A 13,599-nucleotide genomic window follows, 5' to 3' on the forward strand; every position below is an offset into this window, starting at 1 on the left:
CCAGCCACCCAGCCAGCCACAGAGGAAGGAGTGAAAGTAAGATATACAGAATTAAGAAAAGGAAAAAGCCCAGAGGCAAAAGGTAGATGGGATAATTTAAGAAAAGCTGGCAAGAAACAAGCCATGCTAAGGCCAGGAATTCATAAGAAAGAATAAGTCTCTGTGTGATTTATTTGGGAGCTGGGTGGCAGGCCCCCCAAAGAGACAAAAACCAACAACATAAAACCCAGTGTATTATGTGGTCATTAGAGTATTTCCAAAACACAGATCTCATCATATATCTGATGAACCAGAAACCTGGCAGTGGGCTATTTCTTGTCCTGACTGGTTTAAGACAAACCATTAAGGTGCAGTCTGTGCAGTTTTTGACAGGTACTCTTGTGGTTCGGCCTGGGCTTAAATTTGCTATGTAGCTGAGGATAACTTTGAATTCCTAATCTTCTTACCTCAACCGTCAGAGATTATATGCCTGCACTACCATACCCAATTTATGCATTTCTGGGGATCAAACCTAGAGCTTCCTGCATACTGGATAAACAACTGAACTACATCCTTTGCCTAGGTTTTATGTACTTTTATTCTGTCTGTATGTAGATGTGTGCAGGTGCATTTTGTGTGTGGTGCGTGTGTGCAATATGTGTGGGGATCACAAGTCAACTTCAGCTATTGTTCCTCAGCATCTGTCCATATTATCTTTTAAGACAGGGTCTCATTGGCCTTGGATTCACAAAGAAACTAGGCAGGGCTTATCTGCTTTCCCTTTTTCGGTGCTGGAATTCAGATCCTCAAGCTTGTGTGGTAGGCAATTGCCTGACTGTTCTCTCAGCTCTTAGGCACTGTGAATATCTTCTGTTTTTTCACTTTTCAGGAATCCTTCTTGGATTCTTGAACACTTATTTTCACCTTTGGGGGGGGGGGAAGGTTACACTTGTTTTCCTTTCTGCTCATAAAACTCTACCTCAAAGGATTCATTTGGTCAGTTTCATCTTTGAGTTTTATCTTCAAGCATCCCTTTTTAGGTGCATCTTAATCGTCCTGCTTCTTCTGTTCCAGTCTCCAACTTCCAACTCCATTTACTAGGTTTTCACAGCACGTTATTACCTGAAATAATTGTGGTACCTTATAATTTAATTCACCTCTAAAATGAACTCAATTATGAATAGAGTCCTTCTTTTCCTTGTTCATGGCCCTAATCTCATAATATAGCACTTGGCACAAGTATACTATCCTATTGAATATCTAAGTCTCATTGTAACAAATATTCAAATCATGGCACATGGTCTATGGCTTGGTACTGCTTAATTTCTTTCAGGGATATTTATCTCTAGTGAGGAGAGACCAGAATTGTTACTTATAGTCACCTCAACACTTTCCACATAGATAATAAACTTCAAGTTGGTCTGGGGAATTCACACAATGAACTTAAGTTTTGTATGGATTTAATATTCAGGAAATTCAAACAGCAGTGAGGTTTCTGAAATGTCGCACTTGGGCCAGACCAACCCAACCAGAGTCACCAGAGATGATCACTCAGTTGATGGCCAGCTGATAGTCTTTACTCCAGCCGGCTGAGACTATACTCAGGTATTCGGACCTAAGTGTAGCCTCCAACATTTACACTAAGGGGTTTTTAAGGGCAAAACTACATGCTGGTATTTCACTCAGCAGCTGCAGGGGTAAGGTTTGGACAAGCAAGCAGTTAAACAGAAGCTAAGTTAGCTGGGGCATCGGACCTAGAATAGAGTTGGCTAGTTTTCCACAGGATTCTCCATGAAGATCAGATTCCAATTAAACCTGAAATGGCCTCAGCAAGAACACAAGATGGAAGAGTCATTGTACTATCTTGTCCTGTCACATTATAACACCTGGTACACGAAACACCGGAAATCGGGCATAAGCAACCCGCAAGACACTAGAGGTTGACCTGACTCAGGATCCTGGCTTCCTGTGCACGCCATCCATATCCGGCCGCCGATGTCCCGCGAGAAACCACGGAACTGGCTTGGCCGTCCAATCCAGAGCGAGCTGGGGCCCTCGCGCCTGCGCAAGGAGGAAAGGCAAGCGCAACGTGGACGCCGCTGACGGTCGCGCCTGCGCCTCGGCGTCCTCCTTGTGATTGGCTCGCATCTGTGAGGAGCCCACGGGAGCTTCAGTTTTCACTTTCTGTCTCTCCGGCCCCCTCCCTTTTTCCTCGGGCCACGAGGTTTTACTTCCGGTTGCTGGCGCCGGGGGGCCAAAGAGTCGACACGTTCCCAGCGCCGGGGTTGTTCCGAGGGCTGCTACCCGCCTGTGAGGCTGAGGGAGTGGAGCGCGCGCAGCCGGGAGGCCCGGGTTTGTGAGGAGAGGTCGGGAGACGCCGCAGGACGAGGGGCCAGGAGGAGAAAGGGACGGGCCGGCCAAGCATGGGAAGAACACCGAGCGGCGAGCTCAACTCCTCAGGGAAGGCGGCCGCGCCGGGGACAGGTAACGCTCCCTCGGGTGCGGGGGCGTCTCGGGCGAGGACCTCCCCAGACAGCCGCGGGCAGGGGTGAGCTCCGCGGTGACGGAGGGCGGCCCCGGCGGGGTGGGCGGGGTGGGCGTCGCTCGGGGGGCCACTGGGCAGATCCCTCGGTCGCCCAGGACAGGGAGCCACGCTGATTCTGCTCCAACTCGGAGAAGGCAGTCCTGGTGCGAGCCCGTGGAGGGCTTCGGGAGTGGTGTCTGCACTTGGGGGGCAGAAGGACGCCGGAGCGTTTTGTGTGTGTCGCCTGTCACAGGTCAGCTCCATTCCCGAGGGATGTGGTCAATTCTGCGCTGAAGTTTTCCCTGTATTCGGGTCGGACTAGCTCGTTCCCGGAGGTTTCTTAGGGAGACCGCTCAACTCAAGTTTGTGAATTCTGTGGAATCCAAGGCAACACGTGGCATTACTTGTTTGTTTATTTATTACGTATAAATGGGCCTCCCCATATGGAAGTCAGCAGCCGGCTGGAGTAACGTTGAAGGAGTAGTGCAGTAGGTTGGTCCCGAAGCTGGTCAGAAGACAGTACCGGCCAGCACTTGGTAGGAAAACGGGGCTTAACTTCAAAATCCGAGATTGAAAGTTTTCGAGTTTCTCTTAATCACGATTTAGCAGTTTGAAATGCCAAACTTTAAGCAACTCTAACGAGTATTCTCTCTGAAGGTAAAATTAGAATAGGAAAGTTAATGAAAATCTTCCCTAAACTTGTATAATACAAATGACCTGAGGACTCACAGTGTTTCCCCTAAGAAAGCAAAAAGAAAATGGATGTGTAATAGCATAGAATCTGAGATTGTTGGAAATCTAATCCTAACAGGTTTAGTACAAAGCACATATACCTGATAGTGTAAGAGAATGCTTTTCTACTGGAAAATTGTCTTGTAGTAAAGGAGAGCTCCATTGTCACCAGTATATCAATCAATACCTAGTGAGCCCAAGTTTAAAAAAGATAACTATTTGTCTGTAATTATTTTAAGGAAGAGGATGTTTGAAATGTGTTGCTAATACGTTTCCTAACCATTACATTCTTAAATAAAAAAGATAAATGACAGGCATCTCTTCTAGCCCAAGCATTTGTTTAAATAAATGGAAATTGGAAAACTGCCAGGAAACTTGCCTGAAACTTGCCTGATATTGTTACCCATAGCATATCTATTTAGTACAAATATATTAGACATGTTTATCCTTTGTGTCTCATCAGTGGACATTTTAACATTGTCTTTTTTAAAGATTTTTGTGTATTATCTATACAGTGTTTTGTCTGAATGAACATCTGCATGCCAGAAGAGGGCGCCTGATCTCATTATAGATGGTTGTGAGCCACCATGTGGTTGCTGGGAATTGAACTCAGGACCTCTTGAAGAGCAGCTAGTGCTCTTAACCTCTGAGCCACCACTCCAGCCCTGTTTTAGCGTTTCCTTATAATAATACTGTACGCTGTGATTTTTCCCCCCCTGCAGCTATTATAAACGTGCTTTAGGCGCTGCTGATAATGTTTCTGTGGAATCAAATTCTTATGAGAATGCTGGCAGTCTGTTAAATGCCCTGGGGTGATTGTATTTTTAAATTTTCATTTCCCCTTAGGTATGGTTTTCATTACTGCTAGGCAGCACTGGATGGTAACAATATTTTCTAAACATCTTTACCCATCAAATAGTTGGGAAAAAAGTCTTATTTTAATTTTTAATCTTGCCTAGTGAGTAAGAAAGTCAAACATTTGGGACAATTATACCTTGTTTATGACCTTGGATTTGACACTCCTCTTAAACCTATTTAGCAGCAGTTACCATACTGTTTTAGTTATGGTAGCTTTATAACATACATTGATACTTCTTTTGGGGAACCAGGGAATGCTGTGGATTCTTTTTTTTTTTCTTCTTCCAGATGAATCATCTCAATTTCTATAGAAAAATCTCATTGGAATACTTGTGTTTGCATTGAATAGCTTATTCATTGCATTTATAAATTCGTTTAAGAAAAGATATTGTTTTTCCTCCCTTCTAAGAGAATAGATTTTTAGTGTGTGTGAAAATGCATTTACCAAAAAAAGGAAGACTATCTCTGCACCTTGCTTAGTAGAGCACTACAGATACCTTAGAAATGGTTTGTGTTTTGTCTATTCTAGAAGGAAAGTATTGTTGAACTGTCACCAGGGTCTTCATTTCGTTAACCCACAAATATTCACCTGTTTTGAACTTGAAGAGAATCATATTTTATATTCATATTTTGTTTTATATGCCAAGATTTATGTTACAGCATGTGTCCATGGTCTTTTACACATTTTTTTAAACTGTAGCCCAGGCTGGCCTTGAACTTATGTAGCAAAGACTGGACTGAACTCTTGATCTTTTTGCTGCCTTCTCTTAAATGCTAGGATTACAGACATACTGCCACACTAAATTTATGCAGTTCTAGGGATTGAGGCAGGGCTTTTTGTATTCTAGACAAGCAAGCACTCTTCTACATCCTGAGCCAACTTCTTTACAGTTCTAAAACTATTGCACACTCCAGTTATATCTGTTGAAAGTTACTATGTTAGATGTTAAACTGATTACTTTCAAACATATTTATTGGTGTCTTTAAAAACTAAACTGATTACATCTTGACTTAGGTAACATTTTTAATGAAAAATAGCTATTTCCCTTCCAAAAAAAATAGTGATAAGAGTGGCATTGTACTGTGGTTTTGCAAATAGTTTTCATGTGACCTTTAATTGCTCAAGTATTACTTCTGCACTGACATTGGCTAGCTGAGTGTTTGGAAATGGAGAGACATTTAAGTGATATTTTCAGATAGTTGTGTTTTCTTTCGTATTCATCAATTTTGATAATATAGTTTCTTAAAAGTTGCCTACAGTGTAAATTTGAAACTATGAATGAACTTATTAAAATCTGTTTATCTAGTTTGTACTTTGAAGGGCTTTCATTCTTGCATTAGTCTTTTGGGAAAATACTGGTTCCCTAAATTGTACAGGTCTTCCAAATGATGACATGTGTGTCTCTATGTGTGTCTGTGTGTGTGTGTGTTTTCACATTAATTAGTATAATCACCAAGAATATTTTCTGTTCCTCACCATATTTCCATCATTGGACTGCTCCTAATCACTGCTGCCATAAGCATTTGTCATTGAATTTAATTGACCCTACAGTTTTGTTGGTGGCAGATGTTAGGCTAGTGGTTTAATCTCTTTAGTGGTTAAGGGCTACTCAGATTTTTCTTTCTTAATTAATTCAGGGTGTCACATTTGGTAAATTAGATTTTTCTAGGTTTTTTTTTTTTAAATATTTGTCATCAGTTATTATAGGTACCCTCTTACTATTGAAACATCTTACTCTTTTACATCTCCTTTTTTAATTTTAATATTGACTATCTCTTATTGCCCAACTTGTTTTGATTTATCTTACCTCTGGGTTTATCATTTATATTAATCTTACCAATGAAAAATATATTTTAAATTTCTCACTAAACGATTTTTATATAACTAGATGGTACATACACTTGTACTTATTGTTTGTTTATTTATTCATTTATTTTGTGGTACTAAGAATTGAATCCAAAGTTTAATACAGACCAAGCTACAACTGAGCAATATCCCTAGCCCTATACTTTTCTATTTCAAGTAAATACTTAAAAGGGTATATGGAAGGGCTCTAAATGTTGAATAATAGAACATATGCCTAGTATGTGCACCACCCCTGGATTCAGTTCCCAGCACCACTAATAAGTAAAAGAGTATCTGTTAGAATTTTCTTTCTCTCCCCTTTTTTTTTTAGACTTCATTTTTATTTTAAGTTTTATGTGTGTCTGTGTGAGGGTATGTGTACTTGAGGGCAGGTACCTGTGAAGGCCAGAACAGGGTGTTGGATCCTGGATCCGGAGCTATAGGAGGTTTTGAGCCACCTAATGTGGGTGCTAAGAACAGAATTTGAGGCCTCTTCAAGAACAATACATGTTCTTAATCAGTGAACCATCTCTGCGCTGGCTGGAATTTTGTGGTTTGTTTGTTTGTTTGTTTGTTTGTTTGAAATATCTTTAGGGGCAAAACATTATAATTTTTTTATCTACTTGTTTGGATGTTACATATTTTCCTACAATTCTATGTTCTCGATTTTTCACAATTAAATTTACAAACATCTTTATCTTAGAATTGTTAACTTCATTAACCCTCTTCACAATTTATATGCTATTTTTGTCATGTAATAGAACTTTTAAAATTATTATTACCAGATAGCTGGAAGCCTATTTAGAATTGTTGGGTTTTATAGCCAGTATTTAATATTTCCCACATTTCTACTATGCTCCCTGTTCATTACTGTGTTTATCCATCTGGAGCTATCTTTCTTGTGACTAAAAACTTCCTTTGTAGATGCTTTTATTAAAAGAGGGGTTTTGTTTTGTTTTGATGATAAACTTATGGTTCATTGTCATTGTTGGAAAATGTTTTTGCTGAATATAAACATTGTACTTCGATGATTGTCTTTTAGCGTGTTGGTTTTGGAAAATGTTTTTGCTGAATGTAAACATTGTACTTAGATGACTGTCGTTTAGCATGTTGGCTTTGAATACATTTTACATGTTCCTGAGTAGCCTCATTTCTGTCTTTGGCTTCCAATATTGCTACTAACTTACCTCTTAGTCTTTGGGTTTCTTTTTCTCTGACTGCATTTAATATTTTTTTTGTCTTTAGCATTCTACTATGTCACTGTAGTGTGTCCTTATCTTGCATGAAATGATTTGGCTTTCTAAGTTTGTAAATTAAAAGTGTTTTTAATGCTTTGTGGCTATTAAATGGCTCTTGAAATGTGAATTCCCATTTTTTTTAGTTCTGCTGTCTTTGTGTATTAGTGTACTTTCATTATCTGCGTAGTAAATATTCTCTTCAGATCTTTTGCTTTTCTTTCTGTCTTTTTAAATTGGTTTCTGTTTTAATTACTGCTTTTGTCATAAGAAATGTGCCTAGGGTATACTTTCTGTTTTCCCTTAATAAGATATAACAACATTTAATTGGAGAACTAAATCCCTTGCTAATAGTCAGTACACTGTTGCTTGATGAAATACATCCTTTAATGTACAGCTGCTCCCTCGTTAGGAGGAGAGATTTTGACCTCAGCTCTTGAAGGCCTAGTTCATTTGGTACAGGACCTATTTCACCTCTGGAAATCCCCTAGTTTGTGATCAGAGCATTTGGGGTAGACTATATCTAGTGGTGAAAGCAATTTAAAATATTATCTTAGTTCTGCCACTTGCTTTGTAAGATAAAATGATTGAGAGAATGAAAGATGGATTTTTTTTTCCCCAGAGCTGAGGACTGAACCCAGGGCCTTGCACTTGCTAGGCAAGCATTCTACCACTGAGCTAAATCCCCATCTCCCACAGATGGATTTTAAAATGTAATTGTTACAGGAGAAAAATTAATGTTCTCAATTTTTTTTTTAGATTTCTTCTAAGAGAAAAACTACTTTATCTTTTTGGAAGGTACTCTACCAATGAGTTTGGTGTAACCATTTCATTGAAAATTAATAGTTTAATACTAAAGCAAAAATTCATAAACCCAATTTGATGAATTAGAACATTGGTCACTGAATTTATATGGATGTCACCTTAAAGTACTGGGGGTGGAGGGGCGTTAAGCAGTTAGTATGTTGAATCCCCAGTATCATAAAAGAGAGTGAGAGAATGCACACACCACATACATTTTAAAATAATCTTAATCAGAATTACATGATCTTGAACAGTTATGTACCTTTTGTACGTCATGTCAAAACAAAAAATATTTTAAAAATTAGAAGTATCAGCCAGATAATCAGAAACTTTGTAAATCAATTTTTTTTTTCAAGACAGGGTTTCTCTGTGTAACAGTCCTGGCTGTTCTCGAACTCACTTTGTAGACCAAGCTAGCCTTGAACTTAACTGAGATCCGCTGCCTCTGCCTCCCAAGTGCTAGGATTAAAGGCATGCACAACCGAGACCTGGCTGTAGATCAAATTTTGAGGATATTGAAAACAATCTTCAAAAGTTGAATGTTGCACTTAAGAGGCTGGGACAGAAAGAGTGCTACAGTTGAAGGCTTGGGCTATGGAATGAGAAGGATCCTGTATCAAAAATCATGGAGGAGGGGGCAGGGTAGCTCAGTGGATAAAGGCACTTGGCCCAACCTGATGGTCTGAGTTTGACCTCAAACCTACATGGTATATATACATGAAAAATAAAAAAATAAATGTAACTTATATTTATTTTTAAAGTTGAATATTGAACCCAAATGTAAGCAATTTGCAGTCAGATGAAAAAGTCATAATTTATAGATATAATTTTGTTTATTCCGTATGAGCTTGTTTTGAGATGAATATGCACAGTGATCAGATTGTATATTGCTTTGCAGATTATATGAATTATATTTTAAGATTTGTAATAAGCAAAATAGTCCCATAGGCAAAATTGGAATGTCAGCATGCATTCTGTGTTGGCCGAATGGTGTTAGCACTCTGAGCAGTCCAGCCAGATGTAGGTCTAAGGAAAGCGATTCTCTTCTTCTACAAATGAAGTGAGATTTAGTTATTTCTCTGAGATGGCTTTAGTAAAAGATTCATTAGTGTTAAGCAGGTCGTAATCTTCAATTAGAAGTTTAGGCATAATTGAATTTTGAATCTAAAATGGTATTTTTCATTGCCAAGAGATTGATACTTTGTTAAGAATCTTATACCATTGTAATGACATAAGAATAGAGAACAAATAGATCTGAGCAAACTTGACAACTGTGGAATGTTAGGGGTAAGCAAGAATATAATGTTTTCAGCATACTGTAGTGGTACCCTGAGTAGAAAGGAGACAAGAAGAAAAGATTGACGGGGAGATAAATAGGTAATAGTTAAAAACATGGTTTGCATGAAAGTTTTATGCTAGATTTTTTTCATTTGAAAACTAGATAACTTTATTGGATTACTGTAAGGATTAAATGACATTTAAAGTCCTTAGCCAAGGAACTTGTACTTAGTAATTTCTCCATAAATGGATAGGTACTACTTTTATGAATTAGAGACTCAGCCTTTCATGTTTCTGAAACATAACCTTGTAGTGATAAAAGTAGTTTAGGACAGGATCCACCAAACCAGGGTTGGGTAGTAGTTGAAGCCAAGGAATCATTATGTGGGATGTATAGAAGGAGTAGATGGCCAAAATGTTTGGGGCATTAATGGAACTAGATAATGGGGAAATGGAGGAGCATATGCAGCTCAAAGCAGCAGGAACTCAAGAAGAGAGTGTTTAGCAGTACTACGTGAAAAGAACCGTGATTATGAGAACTGAAAAGGATCATTATGCATGCTGGCTAGATTCCTGGTGATTTTGGTTTTTAAAATACTTCCCAGTAGTTCCTGTGCAGTAGTACTCACCCATTTAAACTATGTGGTATATCAAGTGTGTTCTCATGTATTCAGATTTGTGAAACCATCACTGTGATCAGTCACCAACCCAGGCACCTAATCTATTTTCCACCTTTTAGGATCTGTCTATTCTAGATATTTATGTAAATAGGACCATACAATATACAGATTTGTTTTTAGTTTGGGTATGAGTGTTTGCTTACACATATATCTGTATACTGTGTGCATGCCTGGTGCCCAAGGAGGGCCAGAAGAGGTTTCAGGTCCCCTGGAACTAGAGTTAGTCAGTTAATAGCTATCATTTGGGTGCTGGGAATTAAACCCAGGTCCTATAGAAGAGTGGCCAGTGTTCTTCATCATTTGAGCCAGCCCCTGGTCTTTTATTTGATATTTTTTATTAATTATTTGAGGATTTCATATAATGTATTTTGCTATTTACTCCTCTTAACTCTTATCAGATTCATCTCCTACTTCCCCACCCTCTCTCAACTTAATGTCCTTCTTTTTTCTAAGTAACCTGTCTAGTCCAATTTGTGCTGCCCATATAACCATGAGTGTGGTGTCACCCACTTGGAGTGTGGTGGACATGGGGCTACACCTTTAAAGAGGACTCTCCCTACTCCAGAAGCTATCAACTGTCAGTAGCTCTTCAGCTAGTAGTGGAAGCTTATAAGCCCCTCCCCCCTTTGCACTTAATCATTCTATGACATTTCATCATATGTTAAAACTTGGCTTTTTTTTCCTGTTGCTACAAATCAAACCAAGGCCTTGCCCATATTTGCCCAAATTAGGCAAGTACTCTACTACTTAATTATACTCCTAACCCCAATAAAATCGACTTTTAATCCTTCATTTCCTCTATCACAGGAAATACTCTTGATCATTCAGTGGTCAAGGACACCTGCCTGTGATTCACATTATTACATGTTCTCCCCTAGAGGACTTTCTGGGCACTGGCATAATTTACAATCCATTAATACTTCGGTTTGGAAACTCATCTTCTGATCATTTAGATTTCATTTGTCATATTTCCTATTACAATCACTACATAGCCATTCAGTGAAGTTTCATTAAAGATAATTGGTCTGATCATGTATTCCTTTGGTATTGTGATGAAAACAGTAGACAGATACCCAAGCACAGCTATTTCTTAAAGTTTTAAAGTGCTTATGGGTGATTAAAACCATTAGTGACCCTAAAATGATAATTTTTCAAAGAAGCATGAATTTTATTTTGGTTACTGGTGAAAAAAACACATCTACATCCCTATGTAGGCTACTTTTAAAATGAACCCTACTGTTAGGGCTATTGCTATTTGAAGATATCTGATGAGTCTTAATGTTTTCATTCTAGGGAAAAATCAAGTTTGTGTCTGAGAATTATACAGGTAACTACCCTAGGCCATCTTCTGGCTATGTCTGCCATGTGGCTGCAGATACCTACACATTTTCTTACAAAAGAAGTCATTTTCGTGCCTTCGAACTAAGTCAGGTATAGTCACTGTGAATAAATTATACCTAAAACAAACATTTCTTAACCTAATGTCCTAAATTTCAGGTTTGGCTAGGGTTGGGATAAACTTTATTCATAGGCAGTTCCATAGTACTAATGATACTTTTTTTTCCTTCTTTCAGAATTACCTCTATGAACTTTCAGGCAACGCTGTTATTAAATGACACAGATAGACTTTTCCTTATATAATTGTAGCTTTTCAATACTGGGAACCTAAAAGATGGCAACACCCACTTATAAAAGCATGTGAGTATAAAACCTTTGTACTTATAAAACCTGTGTACTTTGTTTACTTGGCTCCCTTTAATAATAAAAATACTCTTTGTTTCTTTCTAGACTTGAACTCAATAAAAATGGTAAGAAATTAATTAGTTCTTGTGGTTTTTGTTGTGTTAGTAAATGTTTCACAAAGTAATCAGGTTCCTTTTGTCCTCGTTTTTTTTTTTTTTAAAGCTCTCATCTCTCCATGGAAAGGGCAATTAATTGTTCAGGGTTGTTTGCAGTGTGATATAACTCTTTGGTCTACTTATGGCACAGTAATTCCAGTACAACTGTAAGTATTACATTTGATGTCATCCTTAATGCATGTTTTGTTTTTCCAGTGCTGGCTACTCATTTCAAGGTCTCAATGGGTAGCATTGGTGTGAAATATATTTTATGTATTGTGCTTGGTTTTAGGTTAGAATACATTTGATTGAATGTGTAGAGTACAAAAACACAGGTGACCTAAATTCTAATCCTTAAAGGGAAAATGGTATTTCTCTTGTTGTAGGTGAGATGAGATCTTGCTATATTGTCCAGGCTGGTTTGAAACTTATAGGCTCAAGGGATCCTCCCACTTAAGCTTCCTGAATAACTGGGACTCCATGAATCTAGTACCATGCCTGACTGAATTATTTTATGTTAGAGGAGTTTGCCTTTCCTCTAAAACAAATGAAACTTGTTTAGAGAGCTATACAGCAAATTAAAGCCTCTCAATCCTATTATTGAATCATCATTAAGATTTACAGCTTGTGATGTAAAAAACATGATTCCCTTACAAAAATACTAAAAAGTAGCAGTTAAATCTGTAGTATGATGAATTATGATAATGAAGTTTTGTTTCTCTTGGAGAACTGTGAAAGATATCTTAAGAAATCTTTTTGTCAGGGCAATAGTGATGCATGCCTTTAATCCCAGCACTCAGGAGGCAGAGCCAAGCAGATCTCTCTGAGTTCAAGGCCAGCCTGGTCTACAGAGTGAAATCCAGGACAGGAACCAAAACTACACAGAGAAACCCTGTCTCAAAAAAAAAAAAACAAAACAAAAAAAGAAATCTTGTTGTTTGGTCTGTTCATACTTTGTACTTAATATCACTGAAGCATAGACATACTTTAATTGACATATGAGAACTTATCTCTGTCAGAATTCATTGTCTGTTGGCCGTTTGTAAGAACAGAGAACAGGGATAGTATAGCCCATAAATAATGAAGTAAGAATTTTGTGAAAAAAATAATTTTAAAAGAACAGCTCTTTCTTGCTGTAGAATGTAGTTACTAAACATAGGAAAAATGATAGCATATAGTATTCAAGTAGATAGTAAAAATAGGTAAAAATTTGGTTATTTGTGTGTCTTTCAACATTGTGTATGTATCTATGCCTTGTTTGGGGGTTTGTGCATATATGTGCAGATGGCAGTAGAGGCCAAAAGAGGGAGTCATGAGCTGCCCATTGTGGATGCTAGGAGCTAAATTTGGAAAGAGCAGCATGCACTCATAACAACTAAGCCATTTCTCTAGTCCTTTACGAACTTTTTTATAGTTAGACTTACGTTTGCATTTGAGTTAGAAAGTGATCAGGTTGTGTCAGTATTTATTACTCTGCTTAATACATTTTTGTTTTTTAGACCACAGGAACTAGATTTTAAGTATGTAATGAAAGTGTCTTCTCTGAAAGAAAGCCTCCCAGAAGCTGCCTTTAGAAGACAGAATTACTTGGAGCAGAAAGGTCTGTCAAAATGTAATGGCACACTGCATTGCCTGGGCTTAGTGCAGTTATTATCCACTTTGTCGTCCAAACATTCACATACATGTCTAAATTTTATCTTAAACAATGCATAAAATGGTCTTTTGAGACAGTTGTAGAGTTACCATGTTCTCTACTCCTTCAAAGCCAGTTAGAAACTAACAGATTGATATAAAATGACAGACTTTAGTACAGAATGCTTTAGTA

General features: G+C 38.1%; 1 protein-coding gene across 6 annotated transcripts in view; it reads left to right on the forward strand.

The window, feature by feature from the left end:
* Positions 1-2,374: 2,374 nt before the first annotated feature.
* The window catches only part of Tasor2 (transcription activation suppressor family member 2), a 45,097-nt gene continuing 33,872 nt past the window's right edge, over positions 2,375-13,599 (forward strand). For 3 of the 6 annotated variants that reach the window (XM_028891172.2, XM_037205964.1, XM_037205965.1), the window contains exons 1-6: positions 2,376-2,463; positions 11,230-11,367; positions 11,511-11,634; positions 11,725-11,744; positions 11,842-11,941; positions 13,274-13,374. In XM_028891172.2, coding sequence (XP_028747005.1) covers positions 11,609-11,634; positions 11,725-11,744; positions 11,842-11,941; positions 13,274-13,374 — 247 coding nt within the window. In that variant the 5' untranslated portion in view covers positions 2,376-2,463; positions 11,230-11,367; positions 11,511-11,608. Of the gene's footprint in view, positions 2,464-2,954; positions 3,040-11,229; positions 11,368-11,510; positions 11,635-11,724; positions 11,745-11,841; positions 11,942-13,273; positions 13,375-13,599 lie in introns of those variants that run through there. The other 3 variants (XM_037205963.1, XM_037205962.1, XM_028891182.2) reach the window with 3 other exon arrangements.

This window comes from Peromyscus leucopus, chromosome 5 (genome assembly GCF_004664715.2).
Source record: "Peromyscus leucopus breed LL Stock chromosome 5, UCI_PerLeu_2.1, whole genome shotgun sequence".
Taxonomy (NCBI): domain Eukaryota; kingdom Metazoa; phylum Chordata; class Mammalia; order Rodentia; family Cricetidae; genus Peromyscus; species Peromyscus leucopus.